The 25,203-nt window shown below is 44.1% G+C and overlaps 1 protein-coding gene, 1 long non-coding RNA gene and 4 other non-coding genes across 8 annotated transcripts; all 6 read right to left on the bottom strand.

Moving 5' to 3' along the window:
* Nucleotides 1-1,315: 1,315 nt before the first annotated feature.
* On the bottom strand, nucleotides 1,316-4,337 carry si:dkey-154b15.1 (uncharacterized). 3 transcript variants are annotated; one of them, XM_062410615.1, is made up of 4 exons: nucleotides 4,299-4,337; nucleotides 3,567-3,654; nucleotides 3,274-3,320; nucleotides 1,316-3,178 (listed from the first exon to the last, which is right to left on the bottom strand). In XM_062410615.1, exon 4 carries the CDS (start codon nucleotides 3,176-3,178, stop codon nucleotides 1,988-1,990), a length of 1,191 nt encoding a protein of 396 aa, XP_062266599.1. In that variant the 5' UTR covers nucleotides 3,274-3,320; nucleotides 3,567-3,654; nucleotides 4,299-4,337; the 3' UTR covers nucleotides 1,316-1,987. The 3 variants fall into 3 exon arrangements, with proteins under 3 accessions (XP_062266599.1, XP_062266598.1, XP_062266597.1); XM_062410614.1 differs by having other exon boundaries at nucleotides 4,295-4,334; XM_062410613.1 differs by lacking the exon at nucleotides 4,299-4,337 and adding an exon at nucleotides 3,774-3,925.
* Nucleotides 4,338-4,963: 626 nt separating this feature from the next.
* LOC133972857 (uncharacterized) lies at nucleotides 4,964-8,344 on the bottom strand. Its single transcript, XR_009924488.1, has 7 exons — nucleotides 8,253-8,344; nucleotides 8,034-8,072; nucleotides 7,057-7,149; nucleotides 6,431-6,523; nucleotides 5,983-6,076; nucleotides 5,415-5,492; nucleotides 4,964-5,254 (listed from the first exon to the last, which is right to left on the bottom strand). It is a non-coding gene; the product is annotated as an uncharacterized LOC133972857 (long non-coding RNA).
* LOC133973017 (small nucleolar RNA SNORA9) lies at nucleotides 5,641-5,776 on the bottom strand. Its single transcript, XR_009924508.1, has one exon. It is a non-coding gene; the product is annotated as a small nucleolar RNA SNORA9 (small nucleolar RNA).
* On the bottom strand, nucleotides 6,264-6,399 carry LOC133973023 (small nucleolar RNA SNORA9). Its single transcript, XR_009924512.1, has one exon. It is a non-coding gene; the product is annotated as a small nucleolar RNA SNORA9 (small nucleolar RNA).
* LOC133973019 (small nucleolar RNA SNORA9) lies at nucleotides 6,892-7,027 on the bottom strand. Its single transcript, XR_009924510.1, has one exon. It is a non-coding gene; the product is annotated as a small nucleolar RNA SNORA9 (small nucleolar RNA).
* On the bottom strand, nucleotides 7,322-7,457 carry LOC133973018 (small nucleolar RNA SNORA9). The gene has a single exon (XR_009924509.1). It is a non-coding gene; the product is annotated as a small nucleolar RNA SNORA9 (small nucleolar RNA).
* Nucleotides 8,345-25,203: the final 16,859 nt, after the last annotated feature.

The raw sequence follows: 25,203 nt of genomic DNA, 5'->3' as shown, positions 1-25,203 counted from the left end.
TCAGATCACTTTCCAGATTAGCATCCAACACAACATGACAAAAACACATGAATCTTGCTTATTGTATAATTTGGGGAATAAAATATGGATGGACAGAGCGACAGAGTAACAAAGTGACAGAGCGATAGAATGAAAGCGTGATAAATAAAGCAATAGAGTGAGAGTTGAATGATAATGTGATAGAGCGATACACAGAAGAAGCGACAGAGCGACACAGTGACAGACAGAGTATATTAGATAGACCAACAGAATGATAGTAATAGAGCCATTGAGCAATAGAGTGATAGAGCTTGACAGATGGATAGAGATGGGAAGATAGAGAGATAAAGAAAGATAGTCTGAGAGAGAGAGAGAGAGAGAGAGAGAGAGAGAGAGAGATGGATAGAACGATAGATCTGGGGAAGTTGGTAAATGAAGCTTAAAGACCAATTATAATTTGTAGGTTACTAGAATGAATTTTGCAGCTCAACTTTGAAATGGCAAAATTGAAGAAAAAGGCTCAAACGAACTGGCAACTGAGCAGAACTCAAAGAATCCACTGGTATTTAAACACTGAGAAACATTAACCGCGATTTCTAGTCAATGTTTAACGGTTAAAGTTGTTTATTTAATTTTTCAAGCAGTTAAATGGACCTTTATCCTCAAGCTTCCCCTCTTTTAGCTTCTTGTTAATCTCATCCTTCCGCCCATTTGACTTTTATGCCAAGTTTTGAAATAACCTGGCAACAAAAACCAGAAAACACTACGAGGGGGAACCACAGCTGTAAACTCGTGTTCCTCATCATGTTGATTCGGGTTTTCTACTAAAAGAAAAAACCTCGGAGTCATAACTGGAGTCGTCAACTCATTCAAGAATCGATTGGGATAGTATGAGTAAAGGGAATTTCCCCATCAAACTGAAACATGTATTTCCAGAAAAACACAAACCTGATCTCTATATCTAAAGTTGTTTACTATGTAAGAAGTGTTGTTGTTGTGTAACTGTCTCCATCTAGACGTTGGACTCAGGCGTAACAGTAACAACATCGAAAGGAGAAGTATCAGGTTCAGGGCCGTGCAGAGGGGGGGATGCTCAAAGCTTTTAACAACCACATGGCAGGAGATTTTAAAACACCAGTTTTCAGGTTTACCTCTTGAAACATGGAATCTTACAACAAACTGAATTGTACTGTATCAAAGGTTCGGCAGGGAGATGTCAGATGTAACTTATCGCGTCGTTCATTTTGTAAATGTGGGACATCGTAAATAACACGAAACATCGCACTCTGACAACAGCCCCAGATGCACGATGTAATTATGGCCGAGAGCAAAGACATGGAGATTAAGAGATTTGTTTTTTATTATCACATTTAATTAACAGTCAAAGAGGCGTCATGATGCTTCAGTGGTCATTTGTGTAATTAGCATCATTTACATCTCATCCACTCAGCTCGTGAATTCATTCAGAGTAAATCAACTGCAGTGTCGACAAACACAAGATAAACAGACGTGTCAGGAGCAGAAAAATGAACTAAAACTAATACAAATGGAATATTGAACACTGATTTAAAATTCTAATGTCATAGTATAAGGAAAATTATGACATCAGTGGAGTTAAAAGTCAAAAATCTGAAACTTTTCCTACACAAAGTAGACTACTTTAGTCTGACTCACAGATCAACATGTTGCTTTTATTTAAAAGAGAACTGGCTGATTGGAATTCCATCTAATGAAGATCCTGTACACTGATGTGCTGTGTATAGCCACAGGTAAAAGAAGAGCTCTAAACCACACTTACTACTCTTGTATTGACATTTCAGTCCAGCCCATTCTGATCAGTGTAGGTCCAGGGTATAAAACAGAACAGTCAGGAACGTGTGTGTTGAGTGCATTTTGGTGTTTTGGTCTGGATTCTTATCAAAAACATTTAGTGAAATCCTCTGATGTTCATTTAACTCTGGGGCTTTTGGGGAAATATTTGTATTAACTTTCAGTGACATCAGATTCCTCATTTCTTGCATTTGAGCCTTCGATTGAGCGTGATGAGCGCCTGCTTGATGCTGGGAGGTTTACTTCTTTTAACCGTCTCTAGAGCGACGTCAGGAGGTTTTTCTTCTCGTCCTTTTAGACGCGACACGGAGGAGCTCCGTCTGTTTGAGGCTCCACTTCGAGGACGAGCTCCCGCCGCCCTCACGGGTTTGGCCCCTTCCTGTTTATCATCCTGGTAATTCGAGGGGGAGTAACCTGCAGCTCCAACAGGAGAAGAATAATCGACACCGCCTGTGTCTGTGCTCTGTCTGTTGACTGGTGGCAGGGAGCTGCTCCTCCTCCCGGAGCTTCTGTCCAGCGTCCTCCCTGCTCGTCCCGACGGCTCCACCGACCTCCCCAGCAGCTTCTGCTTCACCTCGAAGCTCCTGGTGGAGGACCCGATGAGGTGGAGTCTGTCCCTCATCTCATACACGAGCACAGAGTCTATAACGTTATTCCCCCGGCGAATCTTTTCTAAGAAAGCCTTGCCTTCCCAATCCATGTCCCTCAGAGGAACTTCCTGAGTGCGCAGTGATGTGCTGAGATCATTGAAGATGCTCTGCAGTTTGCCGGCAGCCATCCTTGCATTCCTCCCCAGTAACGTGACCTCGGTGCTATCATAAACTTGGTCCACGCTCATTTTGACGCTGTGATTCTCCAGGATCATGTCAAACTCTTTTTTCCTGACCTGCTCTGCGTACCTGAACACATCTGCGTCCACATGGAGCACCTCACTCCTGGGCCTGAACGCCTCATGGGCTCCTGGAGAGGCAGCAGCTCTGAGCGGTGAAGAGTTCTGATGAGTGCGGGGCGGGTCTGACACCCTGGGTGCAGAGGTGTGGGGGGAGGAAGGGTGAGCGTGCAGTGGCCCGCCACGGGAATCTAACCTGCCTCTGACGCCAGCCGATTTAGGGCGGACATCGGGGTCCGGTCTGGAGCTCGCTCCAGAGGAGAAGGGTGAGGCCGGGCGCGGGGGGGCCTCGGTCTGGTTCTGCTGGAGTTGCTCCAAACGGACCTTTACAGCTTTGAGCTTCAGAAACGAACCCTTGACACGAACCCGGTCTCTGCTCAGATCTGTCACCTGGAAGTCATGTGACCGGAGGAGCTCTCGAACCTTCGTGTCATCTCGGAAATCCTCCAGATGGACCGTCGCCTCCACGGGGAAATCCATCTGAGGAGAGAAGAGACTCTGAAGAGACTGGTTCAAGTGAAGCATCAACCTGATGAGGTCGAAGGTGAAGAATGTGTGATGATGTGTTTGATTACCTCAGGAAAATCTGCTTCTCTTTAATGTTTCTGGTTTTTTCTTTCAACTGAAGAAAAGAGACATGATGTATTTGAGATGTTCAGGTTTAGTTTTTTGTACAATGAGAGGATCTATCCATCTATTTCCTTTCCCTCAAATTCTATCCATCTATCTATCCATCCAATCAGATTGCTTCAACTATCACTTTAAATGTTACTTTAGTTTGCAGCTTAAAACTTCACAGAAATAAACCTAGATGTTATCAAACCACATTTCCTCATGTCTCCATCCTGTCCTGTGCTCGGTGACTCACCCTCCTCAGAGATGAAGACAGGAGACCGTCACCTTCGTCCCCTGCTCCTCTTCTTCACCTTGTGCATGACACATGTGGAGTCTCCGGGCTGCAAACAGAAAGCGAAAGTGAGGCTTTGTGAAAACCGTGGCTCTCATGAAAAATAAGTTATATGATATAAATGAGCACATATGTTATTATATATTATATATAATATGCTTCCCATACTTTGGATTCCTCCTGCAGTTCTTCAGGAGTTTCAATTTCCCCGGAACCCATCCACTGTGATTGTTTTTTGAATTATGTACTTACACATTTGTCGATTGTGTCTCAACAGACAGAGGGAGAGAGAGGGAGAGAGAGAGGGAGAGGGAGAGACAGAGAGAGAGAGAGAGAGAAATGTGGGGGCGGGGCTATATGCTTGCGTAGGTCAGTCACTTGTGAGACCATCATAATTTCCCGCCAAACCTCTACACACTGAACAGATACAAGGTAACCGATTCGCGGGCTGACCGGAAATGCGTATATATACCCCCCCCTACGAAAAAACAAAACTAACTTGATCTACACAAATCACACAAATCGATGTTCAACAAATCAGGAGTCTCCAAAAAACTGTCGAAAAAGCAGCAGCGAGTCGATCTGAGAGTTAAACACGTCGATGTGTGTTTTTAACGAGCAGACGGACACACGGTGCACACATGTGACAAGCACACACTGGACGGACACACAATGAACGTGTCACTCACTCACTTCACTTGATCCCTTCTGGTCAGTGTCTCGCTGCAGGGCTGGTCAAAGTGAAAGTAACATGGTGACAACGTCACATCCGCTTCAGGCTCACTATTCAATCTTCAATATAATAACACGAAGTCAGTCACATTGTAAATTAATATCAGTACTGATGATTATACTGTCAGAGGAAACCCCTTCAATATTTAATAATAAAAAAACTAGAATGACCCAGTGGAGTTCATACCTGGTCTGTGTACATGTGGTACAACAGCGCCCCCACCTGGATCTGGACCAGTATCACACCATTTGAAAATAAATTGCTGTGAGAAAAACGTGCGGAGGTGTGTGAGGCACAGAAGGGTTCCTCATTCCAGCATGAAACATCCCAGTAGGGAAACTGGTTCCCCACGTTAACCACAGGACAACGTCAGGGTGTTTATTATCTGACTGACGCTCAGTGGAAGCAGGACGAGGACAGTAAATCTACAAGATAACTTTGTATGGATTGTTGATAACCTTAATTAATGCACATCAATAACTCACATCCACTATAAGGTTTGTGGAAAGTGTGCATGTTGTCTGTGACCTAAAAACCCTCTGATAAACTATTGCTTCGATTTAAAAACCAACATTTTATTTCAGCAGATTTTCATGAACAAATAAACACTCAAGCAACAAAAGGCAACAGTTAGAAAACCTCTTTTATTGTAGGACAGTTTGTGTATTGTCTTGACACAGATTTCATTTCAGTGGTCGTCACATCTCGACCCTCTTTGCTCCTCATTAGTTCTTCACTCAGTGGTTCTCTGGTGCATTGCTCATTTAAAGCATAAAGAAACTGCAGGTTTGATCCTCAGCAGGGAAATGACAGATATACATTGTTATACAATCTGTGACATCATGTAAATGTGTCCTGAACAGAGACGTCCACAGGTTGACCAGCCGCAGCTCTGGATACTTCTGTGTTTCACTTCCTGTGCAGAAAATAGAACAGAAAAAGGTCACTTATTTAAATTTATTGCTAATAGATTTGTTTGTGCTCTTAGATCTACAACACTGGTCACATATTAAACTTTATGTCTGACATCAGCTCTTTAACTGAGACTCACTAACAATGTTTTCTTACGTACTGACCTTGTGTTTCCTGCACCTCAGAGTCCTGACATCACTGAGTCACCATCTTCTGTAGCAAATCCAGAAGGTCCTGAACACCTGAGGGGAGAAAGAGAAATTCACATTTCACAGCTTGTTGTACAAGTTCAGTTTGACAGTGGAGGAACATCAGACTGAAGCGGTCTGTTATAATGAAGTCACAGAGAAGTGGGATGATACCGATGCTTTCCACAGCACAGAGTGGACAGTGTGTCTGAGGTTTACCTATAACCCCGCCATGGAGAAACACAGCAGGGCCTCAAACGGCCTCATCTCTCTCTAGCAGACGCAATAGGAAAGAACAGAGCCACTGCAGGCTGGGTCTCGCTGGAAAAGGTCTGCACAGGAGCTACTGGTTCACTTTAACACGTGGAGAGATGAGCAGCTGATAACCTGAGACTATGAGAATGTGATTTGTTCCTGTTTACAAGTTCAGAACTGCTCTCAGCTGTTAATGTTTATTACGGGGGTAGTTGACAGAAAGTAGTTCCTTTACGTCTATCGCCGTTAACCCCGTTTCCCATACGTGTCACGTTCACAAAACACAAACCTGCATTTTTCCAGTTCAGTCAAACTCCAACATGAGGACCAGACGTCAGTCAGGAGGTCGGGGTAGAACACGGCCTGGATTCATTTCTGCACTTCTGTTAAAACAACAGTTTACTTAGTTTAGTCCAGTCATTTTTATGAAGTGAAATTGAAAAGTCAGAGCTTGCTTTATGTGCCAGTCATGAAGTTTATCACATAAGCTGAAGGTCTAACCCTAACAGGTCTCTTCACAAACGATATACATTTATAGAGATTAGATCAGGTTTATTATCATCATAATAACAGTGTCTGAGATCTACCTATAACCCCGCCATGGAGAAACACAGCAGGGCCTCAAACGGCCTCATGTCTCTCTAGCAGACGCAATAGGAAAGAACAGAGCCACTGTAGGCTGGGTCTCGCTGGAAAAGGTCTGCACATTTACAGCCTTTTATCCCATGTTCACAAACCTGCATTTTCCAGTTCAGTCAAACTCGGACATGAGGACCAGACGTCAGTCAAGAGGTCGGGGGAGAACACGGCCTGGCTTCATTTCTGCAGTTCTGTTAAAACAGTTTACTTTGTTTAGTCCAGATAATCTAGTTAAACTAAAAAGTCAGTTTGCTTTATGTGTGATTCAGGAAGTGTATCACACAAACTGAAGATCTCTTCACAAACAGAATCTGTTTATAGAGATTTTATCAGGTTAATACTTGTTTGTGCGACTTTCTTTAAAGAAAGCACAAGATGTTTTCATTTATAAAACAGATTGAAATGCAGATCAATATCAAAAGATGTCTTCTAAACATTTTTTAACTTGTTTTAGCCGAAATTCTTTCATGGCACAATTAACCCTTTACGGTTTGATGATATTTTCAATAAAACACTAAGCAGACTCACAATTCAGTCATAATAACTAACAGAGTGGACAGTGTGTCTGAGATCTACCTATAACCCCGCCATGGAGAAACACAGCAGGGCCTCAAACGGCCTCATGTCTTTCTAGCAGACACAATAGGAAAGAACAGAGCCACTGCAGGCTGGGTCTCGCTGGAAAAGGTCTGCACTGTTAAAGCTGTTTCACATTTTCACAAACCTGCATTTTTCAGTTCAGTCAAACTCAGACATGAGGACCAGACGTCAGTCAGGAGGTCGGGGTAGAACACGGCCTGGCTTCATTTCTGGACTTCTGTTAAAACAACATTTTTCGTTTAGTCCAGATATTCTAGTTAAAGTAAAAGTCACAGTTTGCTATAGTTGCCATTCAGGAAGTTTATCACCCAAGCTGAGGTCTCTTCATAAACAGAATAGATTTTAGAATCCTCCCAAGATGTATTACTTTCCACAGCACAGAGTGGACAGTGTGTCTGAGATCTACCTATAACCCCGCCATGGAGAAACACAGCAGGGCCTCAAACGGCCTCAAGTCTCTCTAGCAGACACAATAGGAAAGAACAGAGCCACTGCAGGCTGGGTCTCGCTGGAAAAGGTCTGCACAGCTTAACACAAAACTGCTTAACTACACAAAAACCTGCAGGAAGTGAACAAACAATAGCCTACACAGAAATCCTCTGATTAGGAGCAAACAATATGGACAAAACTCCCAAACTACAAATGTGCACATCAGTCACACATTTAGGTCTGATACTACTTCACAGATTATATTGTTTACAATGTACATACTTGTTTACAATGTACATATTTTTAATTATTGTTTCTTTACAAGTTGAATTGTGTTACACGTATTAACTCTGCATAAGCAACTTATCAGAATTGTGTTTTATTGCCATTGATTGGGATCGAATTGATGAAGTGGTTTTCCTAAATTGCACGTGTTGAGCTCTCTAGGCCACCGTACATTAAAGATCCCTGCTGAGAAACTTATAATCCTTTACTTCTAAGGTGGAACGTTGTGTGTCTAAGATAAAACCTTGACTTTGATTTAATTCGAGTTACCAGACCCTGATTATTAAGTTATTTCCTCCTTCAACGTTAGGAGGTTATTAATCATGTATTAATTGCGTCTTATTACTGTTAACATGATAAATAAGATGGAGGTGAACTCAGTCTCACCTGTTCATCATTGAAACCGACGCATCCCTCGTCTTCAGTCTGTAAACGGAACAAACAAGAGGAGAAACAAACAGTTAGAAACAGATCCTCCATGTTTGTGACACCGAGGCCACGTTTCAACTTCAAAACTTTAAAAACACTTTCACGCGACAACAATCCTCCATCGCGATAAATCACTTTGCTCCTGAAACAATTAAGAGAATCAGAAACTTTATCTACTTTGAATTGAAGTTAGATGGAAGAAGATTCACCAGACGAGCCTCAACGATCAGCGGCTCCAGGGGAAAGTGAAACACTAGCCCGGATGTGACGTACTTAACCAACTAGGCCTGCAATACCGGAAGCTGCAGATCCGGGAACGTATTCTTGGGACCCTGTGGTTTTCGCGACACTGCCACCTAGTGTTAGTCAATGATAGTTTTTAAGGTAAAGTTATTTTTTGTCCTTTACTTTGCATAAAAAAAATAATGAATGAATACATACATTAATAAATAAGAACATATACCTGAAAACAAGACATCTATTCTACACTTTTTGTTTTTAATAATATGTATTGAACCGTTTCCATCATGAGCACAATTTTATTTTAAATACATTAACCAAAAATCCACATCTTTATTAAACTATAGGCCTGAGGAACATGGTCCTGAAGCTGCAGCCTCTGGTACTGCAGGGACACAAGTTGTCCTGCAGGGGGCAGTAACGAATAAACAATGGCTGCCAAATGCGTGACCTGGATTTTGAGTCTTCTGTAGGAAATTTGACGTTTTTCCTTTTTTATAAATAAAAAGAGAAGTGGCACGAAAATAGATGATGGCAATAAAATGATTTAAAACTAATACAACACTATCCAATACAGAAACTACACCTTTCTTTACAAGAGAGCAAACAAGTTGGGTTTATTAAAGATTGGGCAAAATACTGTGACACAAAGGACATAAACTATAATATTTTTAATAATGGTTTTAAGAAAAGGCTAACGATAATATGTGGGTTCCTTTGCAGGCCCTGTGTATGAAGAGTTATCATTTATTTCACAACTTACATAGTACAAATAAATCTACACCTTTAGCATGAAGTCCTAAACAGGACACACAATATCAGGTACTTGTGCTCAGAACAATGAAAAACTTTATTCCCCCACATTGAACCTTCATATCAAGTAAAGACTGATTATTTATTATGTTGTTGGGAGATGTCACTTTATTTTTCAAATATTTTGTGACAGGTTTCATAAAGCAAATTCATTTTTTCTGAATGGAAACCTTATAAGGGATTTTTCAATAAAAGAAAAAAACGATTAATAGTTTGAAAACGTCTTTCCAGCCCCCGCCACAGAACATTTTTATGTGGGACGTCTTTCATAACCCAGTGGACAGCCGTTGCCCGTGGGCGTGGGCAGCTCTGGAGCGTCCACGAGGAGGACGCTCGTGGTCGGTGACTCAGACTGAATTGCCGTACAACAATACCAACCACACACAAGCACTGTTGGGCTTTGTCTCCCTGAAGTGACGCTGACCTCTCGACCGGCTGACACCGCTCGGCCTCCACATGGAAATCTGTGTTTGGACAAAAACATGAGCTGTTGTTGCACTTACTCTGTTTTTCTGTATGAACACAGAGTCTAACAGGAAGTTGGGTTAAATCAAGAGCCCAGAGTCAGCATCACTGCTCCTCTGAATATATAAATATAGGAAAAACTTTTTTATCAAAGTCTTCACCGAACAAAATACCATGTCGACGGAGCATAATTGAATAATCCTGTTTCAGACATGTCCCAGGATTAATCCTGACAGAGTCTGTTTGGCTTTGTACAACATTGTCTGTTCAATACCAATCACAGGCAGAGCAGCTCAGATCTGGCAAAGCTTGAAATGATTTCCCCGACTTGAACAATCAGTTAATCACATTTCAGCCTCTGGCCAGAGATCTTAAAAGAGCTCAGTGACCACGATCACAGAAATCGACTTTTACATTCATATTGGAAATGACTCAAGAGGAAGCGTCACCGAGGGTCAAAGCCTTTATGTTTAGGGGGGGTCAAATGTTTAACAAATACCTTTTCTCGCAACAAACAATGATTCAAAACTAAAAGGGGTTCTTTCCTTACCCAGAATGCATCTTTCCCCCAGGTTGCAGGGGTAGGGGTGTTTCTAAAGTCCTGACTAGGCAACACAGTTTAACATCTAAGAACATTTATCTTTGCAGCTCTCATCAAAAGTATTCTCTTCCTATGTTTATATACATTCTCATACAGTTTAATGTAAAAACAATAACAATAAAATAAAGACATGACTGTAACTCAAACTGAATCAAACTCCAGAGGATTGGCCGGATAAGAGAATAGACGCTCTGTGTAAATCCGGCAGCACCACATACATGCAGAGGGTTTGTTTCTGTAAAACTACAGACTAAAAGTATCAGTTATGTAAGAGGCATTATTCACATGCAGAGCCGGCATGTGAATAATGCCTTTCTGTGCATGTGCTGCATCCGGCTGTCAGCTGACCGGCGGCTCTGAGCTCTGATGAGATGCCAACATGTCGTGGAGCTCAGACAATTATCATTCATCACCAATTAATCATTAGAGTCTTTAAATCATGACCCCGGGATGACATCTGCAGATTTGACTTTTAACTATTTCTGTTAAACCATTTGTATAAAAACTGATCAACGAGCTCTGTCTGAATTTAATCTTAAGTGGCCGGCCCCCCCCAGTTTGGTTTGGTTGCAGCATCAGTGGGTGAGACACTGGGGTGCAGCTCAGGCTCCAGCTGGTCCACCACCTCCCAGCAGCTCTCACGCCACCGGGCAGTGACCTGAGAGGGTATTTTGTGAAGGCCTCAGGTTTGAGGCTGGACTCGGGGCTCCGGGTTTAATGAGCACATAATCCTTTTCACCTGATGCCTGTTTGACTAAATGACAGCTCCACTCCTCGTGCTCGACGGGAGGGCGGAGTGTAGCCATGATGGAATCAGGGCCTCGTCTTGTATCTGCTGCAGCTCGCTCGTAACTTATAGTTAACGTTCAAGAGTTTCAGTCAACCCAAGTCAAGATGTCTTTAGTGTTGGAGCCACTGTTTCTCATATTTTTTAGGCTAATGTCATAAAATCGTAACATCATGAGAAAAAAGTCATGATATTAGAACAACAAAGTCATAAATATATGAGAATGAAGATCTTTGTGGAGGAGGAAATGTTTGGTAGTGGTCGACTGTGAGGTTATCTTTAATTCTGCGTATCTTAACCAACAACAAAATTGGAAAAAGAGTAGAGGTTGAGCACAGGTTCTGCTGCTTATTGTTTGTTTTTTATTCTTGAAACGTTATGACGTTTTTCTCATAAAATTACGACTTAATTCCACTTAAATCAACAATATTCTTGAAATCTTGAAATCTAATACTACTGGGTGAGCCGCTAAAAGTTTATATAAGGAAGATTTGCTTGTGTGAGTTAAAAGTCAAACTTTGTGTTTGCAAAACATTAACTTCAATTGACGGATGGAACATCCCAGAGTTGAAGGTCCCCCATCTTAGGGAAAGGTTTTTAAAATCGGTGTTCCTGTCTCTTGGGAAACTTGGACAAAGTGCATCCAGGTGCTTTAGCTATGAGGTAGTAATTCAGGAGATGGATCACCCACTAAGAAGTTGTCCAGGGCACCATTTCCCCAGTGCTCTGCAGACTGAGTCAGCCTCTTAACTCCGAGGACACGAAGCTGGATGTTCCCTCCGAACTCTGACTCAGCATCTCAGCTGTTTTGCCCCCCTCCCCCCTAAACACCACATCCATGCCCCAGTTCCTCCAGCTCTTCTCATCTCTTTTTTCTCTCAACGGCACAGTTTCAGGCTAAAATCCCGGGTCTTTAAAGACACCAGATCCATCTCTAATAACCTTATCACACGACACGGTGTCCCAGCTCCATGATCCTGCACCTTCTCCCAGTCTGGCTCACCTCCTGGCCTCATATCAGCCCGTTTGCTCGGACCACCTGGAACACGACTGAATGCCACGCAGCCGGTGTCCGTTCAGCTGGAGTCAGGGAGCTTAAGGGCCCTTATCTCAGAGTAACGTGTCCTGCAAGTGAGACCTTGTGCAGCATTACTCAGCAGGACGCTTCACACTGGCCTCTGCACGCTGTGATGGGATTTCACAACCCACAGTGCTGGGAAACTGGTTACTCACGCGTGTTTACAGTACAGGCAGATCAAAAAATACTTTGTTCCTGGTGCTCGAGACGCAGGGACATGTTTTGTACAAAAGGTGCTTGACAAAGTGAAGCAATAACTGGGTGATAAGAGTGTTTTTATGATCTGCACTTGACCTGATCAAACACATTTCACAATGCCTGGACAGATCTCCTCTCACAAGGAGGCGATTGAACTTATGTTATCACGTTTTACTGCTGTTCTGGTGTCCCTGTGAAATCCAGGCTGTCCCAATGACAGGGACACACATCAAGTATTTACAATGAGCCACAATGGAGGTCGGCACGTTGTGTTTTTTTCCAATCAGGGAACATTGTGGTGAAAGTGACGGATGGAAAAACACTCAGAAACCAGAGAAGAGCCTTTTCACTTCACTTAATGAATCCACTGCACGTGGAGCTTTATTCGCTTTCTGGCCGGGACAGCAGCGCGGCCTCCAGGGAGAGTTTTCATTAATGGAGCGGAAAGAGGAATGAATAGACTCAGTTTGTTCATACCTCCACCCAGGCCCCGGGGGGCCCCTTATGAAATCACATCTAAATTCACAAGATCCAGATTAATTTTATTTGGTTCTGCACCAATTTTCCCACGCTCGTAAATATCCGTCTCTTAAACGTGAATGTGATAAATATATAAATTTAAAACATAACATATATTATACAAGTTAATCAGAGAGCTTTATAAGAGCAGGAAGCTGTTTCCCCCTCGTGCACATTTCCCGAACATGTCAAATGGAGTTTGAAATGACAACGTGATGTTTGGAGCTGATTGAAATGTTAGAACAATGGGTCACTTTGCTTCCTGTCCTCACAGATTTCAAGAAGCGACTTCAGATTCATGTTTGTTCTCTTATGTCACACTGGCTGCTTCCTTCTCCTCTTGGAATCCAGCCGGTCTGGTGGTTTTAACTGGTGGGGAGGGAGAGTCCACTGGTGCTCCAGGAAGCCTTTAACTTAACTGTGGTTCACACCTTAGAACATTCCTCTTTTTATATTTCCAGTCCAATTTTGCTCACGTGCCCGTCGTCAGGGCAGCAGCAGCAGCAGGCCTGGAGAATTCAGTCGAGAAAACACGGGAGCAGATCTGAGGCCTGATTCCACGGCTGCAGTGATTAGGACGCCCTCAGACCGGCTGTAATTGTGAAGTAGATGTGAGGAGGCAGGCCGAGGCGGGGGGGCTGAGCTCAAGCAGCTTGACAGCAGGCCGGGTTGGAGGGAGGAGGCCCAGATTGGAACACGCCGATCCGCCTGTCGCAGCTCGTGATTGGTCGTGTGTTCCTCGGGTCTACCTGAGGGAGTCGTTCCAAGCCGAACCCACCGGGTCACTGGGTCTCCTGCCGGGAGTCGAGTTAGCCACGGTTTAATGGCGCCCACTCAGGAACAGTGCTCAGGGGCTCCCCCCGGGATAATCCATTATGAGGGGCATTTCTTTCCTCTGATAGATTTAATCCTTGAACACATGTTGTAGGGACAAGGGGGGGGGCGCTCCACAAGTCTAAATGCATCAATGACCTTATCAGATTATCTTACTTAACATTTCCCTCACTCACAGAAAAAAAGGTCCTGATTACCGGAGACACTGTGCGTCCTGTTCCTACTGTAAGTGAGCTGCTGAAGTTACTGCTGGCATTGCACCAGTGGCTGCCACTGGATCCACTGGTTGTGCACGTACACTGGGAATAACAGTGGAGCATGCATCTCCACTTATTGATATCGAGATCCTGCCTGTTCATGAGCTCAACCAATCGTGAGACAGTCTCAGCTGGCGTTTCACCTCATTTTTCAAAGCATTGAATAACGGATCAAAACCAAACTTTAAAATGAACAAACTGACACACATCAGTGGGATATAGAGTCTGTTGTCATGGGGGAAAAGTGTACGGTACATAACCGCATTTTATTGTGAAAGGATTTAGTTTTACGACTTCCTTCCCTGCAGCCTGTAAAGTTGCGTCTCATTGATTCACTTCAGTCGTCTTAGTAAAAACCAGACGAGGCGTCTGACGGGTGAAAAGGCCGGGAACTCACCATCAAGCCTCTGCTCTCCAACCGGACTCAATCCCATTACCCTGCTGGCTGAGGCGCAGGTTATTCTGGACGTGTTGGCAAACGGCCCAAAGCAGCATGAGGCGCGGCCAGGTGAGCTGTGGTCACATGTTGTATCACAACCATTACAACTCTGAATTATTCTAGTTTTATTCTGGTGTTATTCCCAAAGCTCATGACTAGTGGGTGAGGGTCTGCACACAGATCGACTGATGAATCCAAAGCTTCGTCTTTCAGATCAGTGTCGTTCATCACATGTTTAAAAAACTGCTCTGTGGACACACGGGTGGAATTTTCCACCACAGTCCCCCCCCCCCCCCCCCCCCCCACCAGCAGGCTCAGTGACTAAAGCTCTCATTGAGAAAAGAGGGGCGCGGCAGCAGGGATCTGTGTTTAAGTGTATTATCTGTCGCCCAAATCCCACAGGATCCTCTGCTAGTCCGAGTTCAACTGCATCCGCCCTCATCACCCAGCCGACTCCTGCCTTCTGCTCCCACATCAGGAGACGGGCAGAGTCCCACAGGTGAAGGGGCTGTGATGGATTTAAAAGGCGAATGAAACAAAACATCCCTGTAACTTGAATAAAATTGGGGATTCATCTGAAAACCCAGTTGAATTCAATAACTGAAGCAGACGTCTAATGATGTGTTTTTGTGTCTGAACTGTAAATTGACTGTGTGACTTTATGAGCAGAAAACAGCCGAGAACACAGATTCAAAAACAAGCTGCTGTCTCTTAGTGACCTGTGTTCAGCAGGAGTCCGTCAGAAATGCACCAGATGTCTGAAGCTGCCATAATTAGCCCGACACACTTGAGTCCGACCCAAAGAAAAAAGCCTATCTGCAGGAGGCGATCTCCAAGTCGTCCCCGGTGCTGCTGGGAACCGCTCGGCTCACGTGTGAAGTCTCTACGGGAATCGACAGTGACCCACACTGGCCCCCGAGGGGAACCCGCACATGTGGCCCTGGAACCTCGATTCCATTAAGCTTTCCTGTGCCGCAAAGAGATCGGCTTGAAATTCTGCAGCATCAGTACAGACTGTGTCGGTTTGCTGAGAACAGTCGGTACAAATCAGAGCTGTAATCTTACAGTTTGGTGCGTCTGGGTGTTTTTTTATCCCACAGCTTGTTTGTGTGTCCCTGCTCCTCCAGCTGCTGTTGGGGACAGGCAGCGTTTCAGGACAGTTTGTTTGTTTGGCTGTTTACAGATATAAAACTGGAAAGACAAATAGTCTGAGTAAAGCACGAGTCGTTAACTGTGGTCCAGTGTGGCTGAAATGTGTTGGTCACACAGGGAACGTGTGTTATCTCATGTGAGCCTGATAGAGGCAGGTGCTGAGATACAGGGAGTCGGGAAAACAACAACACAAGGAGGCATCTTGTGTTGTGAGACCAGACTGGCCACTGAACTATAACAGAAAGACATAACACTGGGGCCCTGCAGCTCTGGGATTGATTCTCTTCCCTCGGGAAAGTCTTATGCAACGTGACTCAGGAGAACGTGGCGGTTTGATACCCAGTCGAGTCCTCAGGCATGTGCGGTTAGGTGGTCCCATGAAGAATATCCCGACTGGGGAATGTTTTACCCTTTGGAGACTGCCAGAGTGATGACCTTCAGAGTCAGGTGGCTCTACAAGCATTGACCTTCAGTAAATGTTTGTGTGTGAGAACGTTTGTTTCCTGAGACCTCGTCGGTCACGAGTTAACGCGCTCACACGGTTTCCATCACGAGCCTCTGTCCTCCTGTCGCCAGGAACTCAAATGAAGTCTCTCATTCAACCTTCATTTCATCCGTCTCCCTGTGGCAAATCCTCATGTTCTGCAGCAGATGCAATTAGAGTTTGAAATCTCTCTGATTATAGCAAATACAAACACACAACAGCTACAGGAAGCGCTCCTTATGTTCTAACACACCATCACAGAACATCTGAAACCAGCTTGACCCCCTGGACACATGCACTCCTCCTCCAGCTTTAATGTTTAACATCACACACTGAGGATAAGGGCTCTGCTCCGGGGCTACATGAACAGAAAACCACATGACGCTAGGGTCAGAGGTTCAGTGACGGTTGATGACCAGTGACGTAATGAGCTGGAGCCTGAAAATTAACTAAATGTTATCAAGCTCAATATCTGAGATATCGATGAATCTAAAAAGAAATATATTCAAAAGAAAATACTGAGATGTCGTTATTAATACCCTCTGACAAAGAAACATAATTGAGGCTCAATCATTTTACAGTTGAACCATAAACTTGATTATAAATAACTTTCCTTGCTTTTTGCATATAAACACAATCATAATCTAATCTACTCGTATAATATGGTTTAATACTAACGACAGAGAACATTCAAAAATAATAAAGACCAGTTTTATTTCTGTGTAATATCAGTTTGATGCGTCTCAGTTAACCTTTTCAAATATATTTTCCATTCCCTATCTGTGAGGAACTGTAATCAAATGTAATGTAATCAAACACACACACAGAATAAACCAGCTTGCTCTTCCTGTCCGACACCCCCCCCCCGTCCATTCATCAATTAACTCATTCATGAAATCAGATTACGTGAGCGTGCAGCCTGTGAAATCCCTCTGTGCACGATCCTCACTGTGCGTCCTTGCTTTTTCTTCAGAATGATGGTTTTTGTCTCCAGATTATTTGTGCAGAATCACGGAGCTGAGGCTCAGATAATCCCAATTACGCACCCAGAGGATGTTTAATCCCACGGGGCAGCGGCTGCCAGCTGCTGGGAGAAGCAGAGGATCCGCCCAAGAGCTGACATCTACTCCTCTGCCTCAGATTGAATGTGTTCATCTCTCACACGACAGAAGCAAAACATGCAGTGACACATTCAACTGGTTTTTGTGAATGCCGCCTCACAGCCTCACATCACTTCTATTAACTCCAGTGTTTCTGTGCAACGTAGGGACAAAGAAAGTAATTCTATAAAAGGTCTTACAAATAAAGTTGGTCCTCTTGATTACTCTTTTAAAAATTAATGAAATCGTTGCAGGAGTCGTCTTTCAGAGGTCAAAGGTCACATGTCAGCTGTCAAACCCTAAAATAACATCTTGATTAATAAATCAGCGTGATATCCTGCTGCTCTGTGTGTTCCAGTCCCTCTTCGTGGTCCCATGCGTCTGTATGAGAGTAAATAAAGCAAATAAAGGTTACAGGCCGAGCGGCTGCAGATTTAACACAGCATTATGCAACTCCTCGGATATCAGACTAATTCCTCTCATGTGACTCTGCACAGGAATGCACTGGTTCTATGGTTCTCATGAGCAGAAAATATGTGTGTGTGTGTGTGTGTGTCTGTGTTGATATAGACAGAGTGGAGGATAAAGTGAGGTCAGGAATGCCGGTGACTGTACGTCTCCCATGTCTCGGCCTGTGTCATATGATTCTGTAACATCAGGAGACGCTCGGCCGTCTGCACCGGGGCTCTGTTCCCATGACTGAGCTCAGAGCTCCTCCGCTCTCATGACTGAACCATTCAAGGCCTCCTGCCGTCACGTGGGTGGAGAGCACTCAGCCGTGGGTTTGATTCCCTACTTCAGGAGAGACGTTTCCCCTGAAGCTTCTCCGGGTCTGATGTTTGTCGTAAACTTTGATCCTGTCACAGAAACCATGTGGTGGAGGAAGGACTCAAACATTTGACTCAAGTAAAAGTACAGAAATAACTTTTTTAATTGAGTACAAGTAAGCACTTTTCTAAATGTAATGTAATGTAATGAGGAGCCTGTTGCCTAATGCAATGCTCTTCATCATGGTGTTGTAATTGTGTAGTTGTAATAACATTACATTAAGGAATAAGATCCACTCAGCAACTACTTACCTACTTTTACACAAGTAGAAAAGTTGATGTGTTACTTTTACTTACACTCGAGAACACTTTTGTGTATTTATTCGTACTTTTACTTAAAAACACAACAAATCTACTGTTATATTACTATCACAACTTTTAGTCTCTCTCGTATTTCTCTAAGGTTTTAAATTAGTGTCCTGCACTTTCACTAGACACTTAAAGCAATAAATGCATAATGTACATGTAACGTATTTCCTCACTGACACATTGAAGATAACAACTTAGTGTAAAACGATTTGTTGTTTGTCTGTGAACATGAAACTGAGACTTACAGTTCACACACACGTCCTCACAGACTCAGCGATAATGAAATATGTTTACACTCCGAACGTCTTGCTCTGCAGGTTCTGTGCCCGGACTGTGGCATCTCACACCATAGCTCCGTGGAAGTGCAGCTATGTTTGGAGTCTCCTTGGATGTAGGACAGTAACACAAGCCTATTAACTCATCTTCCTCTTCAGTGCAGCGGTGAGCTACAGGCTCTCACTCTCAACCCCAGAGCATATTAGGTGTCTGTTTGCAGGGGGCAGGTTTTCTAAGCCTGTTAAAGATGTGAGCTGCTTTTCTATCCTGCACAAAGCAAACATCAAAGAGGCGAGGAGCGTCGGGCCGGAGCTGCAGCGTTTGATCCGGTGAAATGAAGCAGCTGCTTCGACTGGAGCCACAAGAAGAAGGAGAAGCCCATCGCATCATCAGGGTCGGGGAGGCCGGAGAGGAAGGAAGGAAGACGAGCACTTAAAGTTGCAAAAAAAAGTTCATTACAGCTGTAGGAGAGAAGTGAGTCTGTGACTGAAGCGTGTGCAAAGTTTCCTCTTTGCACAGAACGATTCATTAGCTACAGGACTGCTTTAAGTGAAGTTTGGGATCTCAGGTAAAAGTGCAAAGCCCACACTTTTTCAAGCTCCGTGGTGGAAATGTTGAAATATGCCTCTTAAAGAAAGTGATCAAACAGTTCCTGGATTCGTGCACTGAACCAGATCCATCCCAAAGTGTAATTGGATAATGCATTGAGCCACATCCCTCACTTTATAGGAATACATTTCCTAAAGGTTTGATGAATGCAGGTGAGGAGCTGACGCGCCTGATGGAGCGTTCAGCTGCAGAGCAACATGTCCTGCTTGTGTTGGGACACTTTGTTCTGCCTGTCCCCAAACAGGACATTTGATAGGACCACGATACAGTCATTCATCCAGCTCGGGTCAGGCCTGCAGATGAACTCAGACCGGTCCAGCGTATGTTTAAGAGGATCACGCGAGTCCTGTGAAGCCGGCCGGACTTTATTTGACTTGTAAAGTTTAAAAACAGTTCAGCAGCACCGGGTTATTTTTGTTTAGGTGGCGTGATAGTGGCTCGGCTCACACGCTCTGCTTTGTGTGTGCTGCAGCGTCACAGGCAGCCGGGCGAGGCGGGCGATCGACTGCATTGCTGCGTCGAGGTGATGGAACAGGGCTATTTATAGATGTCATTGACAGGCCATGATCCCTGAGGGACATTGGGTTGTCAAAACTAATTTGACGTCAGGTTGCATCCGAACTTCTAAGACACAGCCCTGGAGTTTCAAAATAAAACACTGAAGATCACACTTTAGGCTCTTAGATAAGTAGCGTGAAGCGTTTTGGCTTCAAAATAAAACCACCTGCCCTCGCTGTAGTCATTCTGGTGTCAAGCACCATGTGAGAGCCACAGGTTTTCCTCCTCTTAAAGATGCTTCACTGTTTCCTCGATTATAAAAACACAAGGTGCATGTGACCCACTTCCACCTGTGTCTATAAAGCAAGACGAGAACAAAGCCGCTCTCTCCCCGGGGGGGGGGGAAGGCTCGCGGTGGAAAATTCCTCCTCCAGTGGCCAAGCAAACAGCGTGGGGCCGAGAAGACGCCCAGACAGACCTGGTCCTGTTCAGAGGAGCCACGGGCTGGTCGGAGGAATCCCTGGAGACAGAGGGAGCTGCACAGGCCCCTGAGTACCGGGATTCCTCCGGGTGAATGGAGAAGAAACCACATTTCAATCGAAAGGATTATTAAAAAGGCTGTTGGAGTCTCCAGGCTCAGTTGACCCAGCGCCCTCTGTCAATGTTTAACGAATACGGACCCCCCCCAGGAAACAATGTAAAGGCCAAGTCCTCCAGACTTCAGGCCAGTTTCCACTCATAGTCGTGCTTTTGACAACACTGCAGCAAACTATACAAACAAACAAACAAAGAACCACACAACCTATCACTGAAATGTTCAACGTGGGACCGTCAAAGAGGAAATTCACCAACATGATGGAGTTTAATAAATCTAGTACTGAACTCTGGGGAACGTCCAGACATTTTGTGCAATTGTCCGAGTGAAGGCCTCCAGAAAGTCCAGAGGAACCTTTTTGTATTGTCTCATGTGCTTCAGCCACCCCCCCCCCCCTGCCTATCAAACACCTGTGCAGATTTTCTTCTTCATCACACAGAAATGAAGAAGATCAATAAGAGAGACGGCGGCGGCGGAGAAAGACGACCGAACACTTAGCATCATTGCAACCACCGTCTGCTCATATGATTCTCATGCCAACTGAGCACAGGATTTTGGAGGAAATATTAAAAAGTTAAGCTCTTATCCATCAGCTGTGTGGAAGACGTGAATCATATCTCTCACCTCGCAGTGAAGCTGGTCCAGGCTGGACCCCTCTAGTCCTTCATGGGGATTGAAGCAGTTCGGGTTCACACCGAGAGGAGATACGTGTGATTGGCGATCTGCAAAATACACTTTAGAATCTCATCTTCTTCTTAACTTGAGGCCAAACTAAAATGTTAAGACATTTGCGTTTTCACACAAAGCTCCTCCAGAAAACATTATGTTTCAGAAGCAGTTTTTAACCACAACCCATTCATTACATGACAGCCTGGTTTTATGATCTCCTCTCTTCTTATCAGCTGCATCCGCTGCACACTGTTCCTTCAGTAAAGCTGCCGCAGCATTAACCCAGAAACAGACCGGAGGAGCTGGTTTGAGGAAAGAAAAAATTGCTTCTTACGCAACCCCCCCATCCTCTGAGAAGGGCAGCATCGCCGTTTATTCTTCGAAAATGGAACACGAGTCGAGAACATCGCAAGAGATGTAAAGAACGCAAAGTGAAAGACATCTCATTCACTGGCTGCAGCCCCTGCAGCCAACTGACTGCAGAGTCTGGGGTGGGCGCCGGGCAGCCATGCATCAACTCACCCGGAGGAAGCTAAAGAGCTTTCGCCTTTCACAGGAGTTTGTGTGTCTGTGCTGCACTGGCCTCGATGTTTACGTAAGAGGAAGACTGGCAATCAGGCCCGGTGACGTCTGGAGCCTCTGGCAGATGAAGAGCGACTCAGGCAGAAGATGCAGCAGCAAATTGAGGGAGAAAATGTAATCGGGAGACAAAGTTGGGATTATTGGATCAACATGCCTCAACTGCATCATCACCCGTCATCAATCTGTTTGCTCATTCGATTTTCAATATTTCCATTTAAAGATTGTGTATAAATTTGTCTATGAAAACACATGAGCTCAATCAAATTTGTAATTTAACGTTTCTTTCCTTTTTAATTTTTTGCTTTACGTAATAATTCTCTTGCTCTTCTTTCACAAGCAGCTGTGCTACAGCTTGTATCTGTTTTGTTTTTTTAAGTGCTTGAATAAACCAGAATCCCAGGGTTGCATAATCCGTTCCTGAAACTTCCCTGAGCTCAGCAGCAGCGACACTTCTTCCACTGCAGCAGCGGATTCCTGTCCAGTCAACAGAGTTAATCATACACAGAGAGAACAGAGTGCAAACTGAACTGCTAAATCCTGTGGAAACTTTTTATGTATCAGAATGGGAAACGGAAATCACAAAGCAAAGTCAGTGATCTTACTCCTGTCACTTTAACCCCAGCCTGATATTTCAGATACTGTAATAGAAGCTGTGTCTCATTCGGAGGCTGCATTTGAAAACCAGTTTGCAGACCAGCTACCAGTTGAATCCTGACTTAACACATGATCTGGAAAATATATACTAATAAATATTGAGAAACAGAAGAGAAGGTATAAGTACAAGACGGTGTTCATAAACGCATCCCTCTCTTGAATTTAACGTTTCCAAATTTCACTTTGAGACTTTATTCCCTTTCCCACAATATATATAATTACTACCGTTATATCCACATGCACCTTTTCAATCTGACTTCGTCAAACTCAACTTTCCCCTCTGGGATGAATTCACCCGAAAGGACCTCGCGTCCTGTCATGAGATTTAAATGACGATAGCTGACAAACAAAAGACTCATTCTGCAGAGCGTCCGTGACGGAGGGAGACTTGAATGTTGTCTTAGCAGCAGGAATGTAGAGCAGCTCCTCTGTCATCTCCGCCGTGGAGCAGCAATGTGATTGCACACGCTGCTACAAGACGTGCCGTGTGGTTTCACGTGCACTCAGAAGACGAGTTGTTTGCCCTTGGGTATAATGAAGGAGCGATTCATCGGGTTTGTCTCAAGGGTCTGTTATCACACCACAGACACACACATCCTCAGTAGAGTGGTTACACATCAAAATGTTAAAAACAAATACTACCTAACAAGGCTTATGATAGAGGTAAAATCCTTGATCCGCCCTATTACACAATTTGAATGGGTCCTTTATTGGCCCATGAACCATCCTTCCCAGTTTTCAGTTAAATCCGTAAAGTGATTTTTGCCTTATACTGCAAAACCAAATAAGATTTCCTTAGGTGGAAGAAATTCTAGCTCCTTTCAGACATTGCACTGAATTCCAGATTCTTTCCTGAAATCTTCTGGAGGAGCTTGGATGTAGATCAGGGAGGAGGTGCATCCTTCCACAGGACGGCCAAATCGAGCAGTGACCTAAGATCACCCATCATGTGTCACGTCAACATGCAGGAGATTTACTGAATTCTGTGGGAGACGCTGCAGAGAAAGTGGAACACGCCCATTTATTCACACCCGCAGAATGTTAAGCTCCATGGAATTGTCTCGCTGTTGAAATGTCACAGACGTCAGACGAGGTGTGAAACTTTCCTCTGTTGCCACAAACTGCAGCGCGGCCCACAAACACTCTGAATGCTTTAGTGACTTAATTGAGTCTGAGACATTTTTGTGCAGAAACAATAAACAGGTGGAGCTGGTTTTGATGATCTACGTTTTCTCCGCTCCTCTCTGCAGGCAGCCGGGATTATGGATTTTATTTTGAAAGGTATTTGGGTCTCGTGCTAAATTCGTATGCAGGGTCAGGAGGTCAAAAACCCGATGGTCCTCCCACGGCTGCTGCAGCTGCAGGTCAGAGCCCATCTCCCCCCCCCCAGGGCTCCTCCCTCTGGAGCCTCTCCTCCCTGGATGTTACATAATGAAACTCCCCCAGTGGACAAGAGAGGGAGGAGAGCTACTTCTACTTTCATCCTCATCTCTGTTGCTGTAATGAGATCGAAAATCAAAACTGCATTTTCTGGCATAAAGAGATTAAAGAATTAGTTGAACAAAGGAAATTAAGAAATCAGCAATGTGAATAATTTTGGACATCATACAGATAAGATAAGTCGACAGAGAACATCTTCTTAAGTATATTTTTGTCAGTAAATGTCTGATTATCAAATCTACTAACTAATCAATTAACAGCTACAGGTTTATGTGAAAATAAAAGCTGCTGTGACTTGTTCAGTTAAATATAAAATATGTATATTATTCAAATGTGGTTGTTTCTCCAAAATAAGGTGTCAAGTTTAAGTTTGGTACTCTTACCAGTTATATGAAACCAAATGTATTTTCCAGTGACAATAACAATAAATCAAAGGATTTTCCCCCAAATAACCAGAGGAAATAGTGAAAGTGAAAATAAGGCTGAGAATGCAGGAATGAGTGCAATTCATCACTTCCTCTAAGTGTGTATCATTGATTATCATTGTGTTATGGGAACACACACACAGACCCACACGCACATGATGTTTATGTTCTCGTCATGTTCTCCGGAAGCTGTGCTGTGATTCGTCCCCACTCGCTGCTCAGCCCTGCACCTGCTCCCTGGTTCTTGTCTCCAGAGCTTTTCCCCCACAGACTCAGTCACTGCAGACTCATTAATATTAAACCCGCTGCTCCGGGGTCTGATATAACCGTCCTCACCAGCTCCATGACGCCCAGCGGCAGTGATGTCATCTAATCCTAACCCAACACACTGAACATGTAACTGTACATCTGGATTAAAAAGCTCTCCAGGCTCACGCGGCTCTGCCTGGTTCACTTCTCTCAGGAAATAAAAAACAAAAACAGGAGCAGAACTTCTGCTTGGCAGCATGTTCCAAATCTCTGTTACGCCAGCTGGGAGTGTTTGGTGCATGAATTAATTTATAGGCTGAGGAGAAGCACAGTCATGCAGCACGGTTATGTAAAAAACACGAAAGGCTGCAGCAAAACATAACAGGGAGAAATTAGAGGAAAAAAGTGATCCCATAGGTTTTATTATAGGTATTTTAAAGTATTTATTTATTTCTTATCAGTAGAAAGATCCTCTCACGGTCTTCTTAAGATTAAGGGTTTTGTTAGGCCAGTGTGACCTTGACCCTTGACCCCCCAAATCCAATCGCCTTGTCCGTGAGTCCAAGTGAACGTTTGTACCATGTTTGAAAACATGTCCTTGAGGCGTTCCTGAGATATCGTGTTCACAACATGAGGCCTCTGGCTTCTGGCTGTCGTCGGGTCTGAGGCGTTAAAAAACACTAAACTGATGGAAACCTCTAGAAAACTCTTGAAAGGTCTTTGAAACCAATCGAGCAGAGGAATGTTCCAGTTGATATCCGGGACCCGGCTGCAGCAACTCTACCTCTGCACTTGATTTAACTGCCTCCCCTCTACATAGAGGCTCCCAAGTAATCCTGCTCCTTCTGTGCAAAGCCATTATTTGCTGATTAACGGTTTTAAGAGTGCACGGTATGTGACAAACGTATAATTTCGAATATATACTCTTAAGCCTCCAGCATACACCGCCCCTTCCCAGTATCCCACAACATCCCCGTAATCCTCCCCAGTAGCTGTTAGGTAAGACCATAAGAGGTGTTGTGTAACTT

This window comes from Platichthys flesus, chromosome 17, assembly GCF_949316205.1.
Source record: "Platichthys flesus chromosome 17, fPlaFle2.1, whole genome shotgun sequence".
Taxonomy (NCBI): domain Eukaryota; kingdom Metazoa; phylum Chordata; class Actinopteri; order Pleuronectiformes; family Pleuronectidae; genus Platichthys; species Platichthys flesus.
The sequence above is the reverse complement of the archived record's forward strand: the minus strand, read 5'-3'. Positions and strand labels throughout refer to the sequence as shown.

Coding starts and splice junctions, on each gene's coding strand:
- si:dkey-154b15.1 (XM_062410615.1), bottom strand. CDS start 3,178: ATGGATTTCCCCGTGGAGGCGACGGTCCATCTGGAGGATTTCCGAGAT.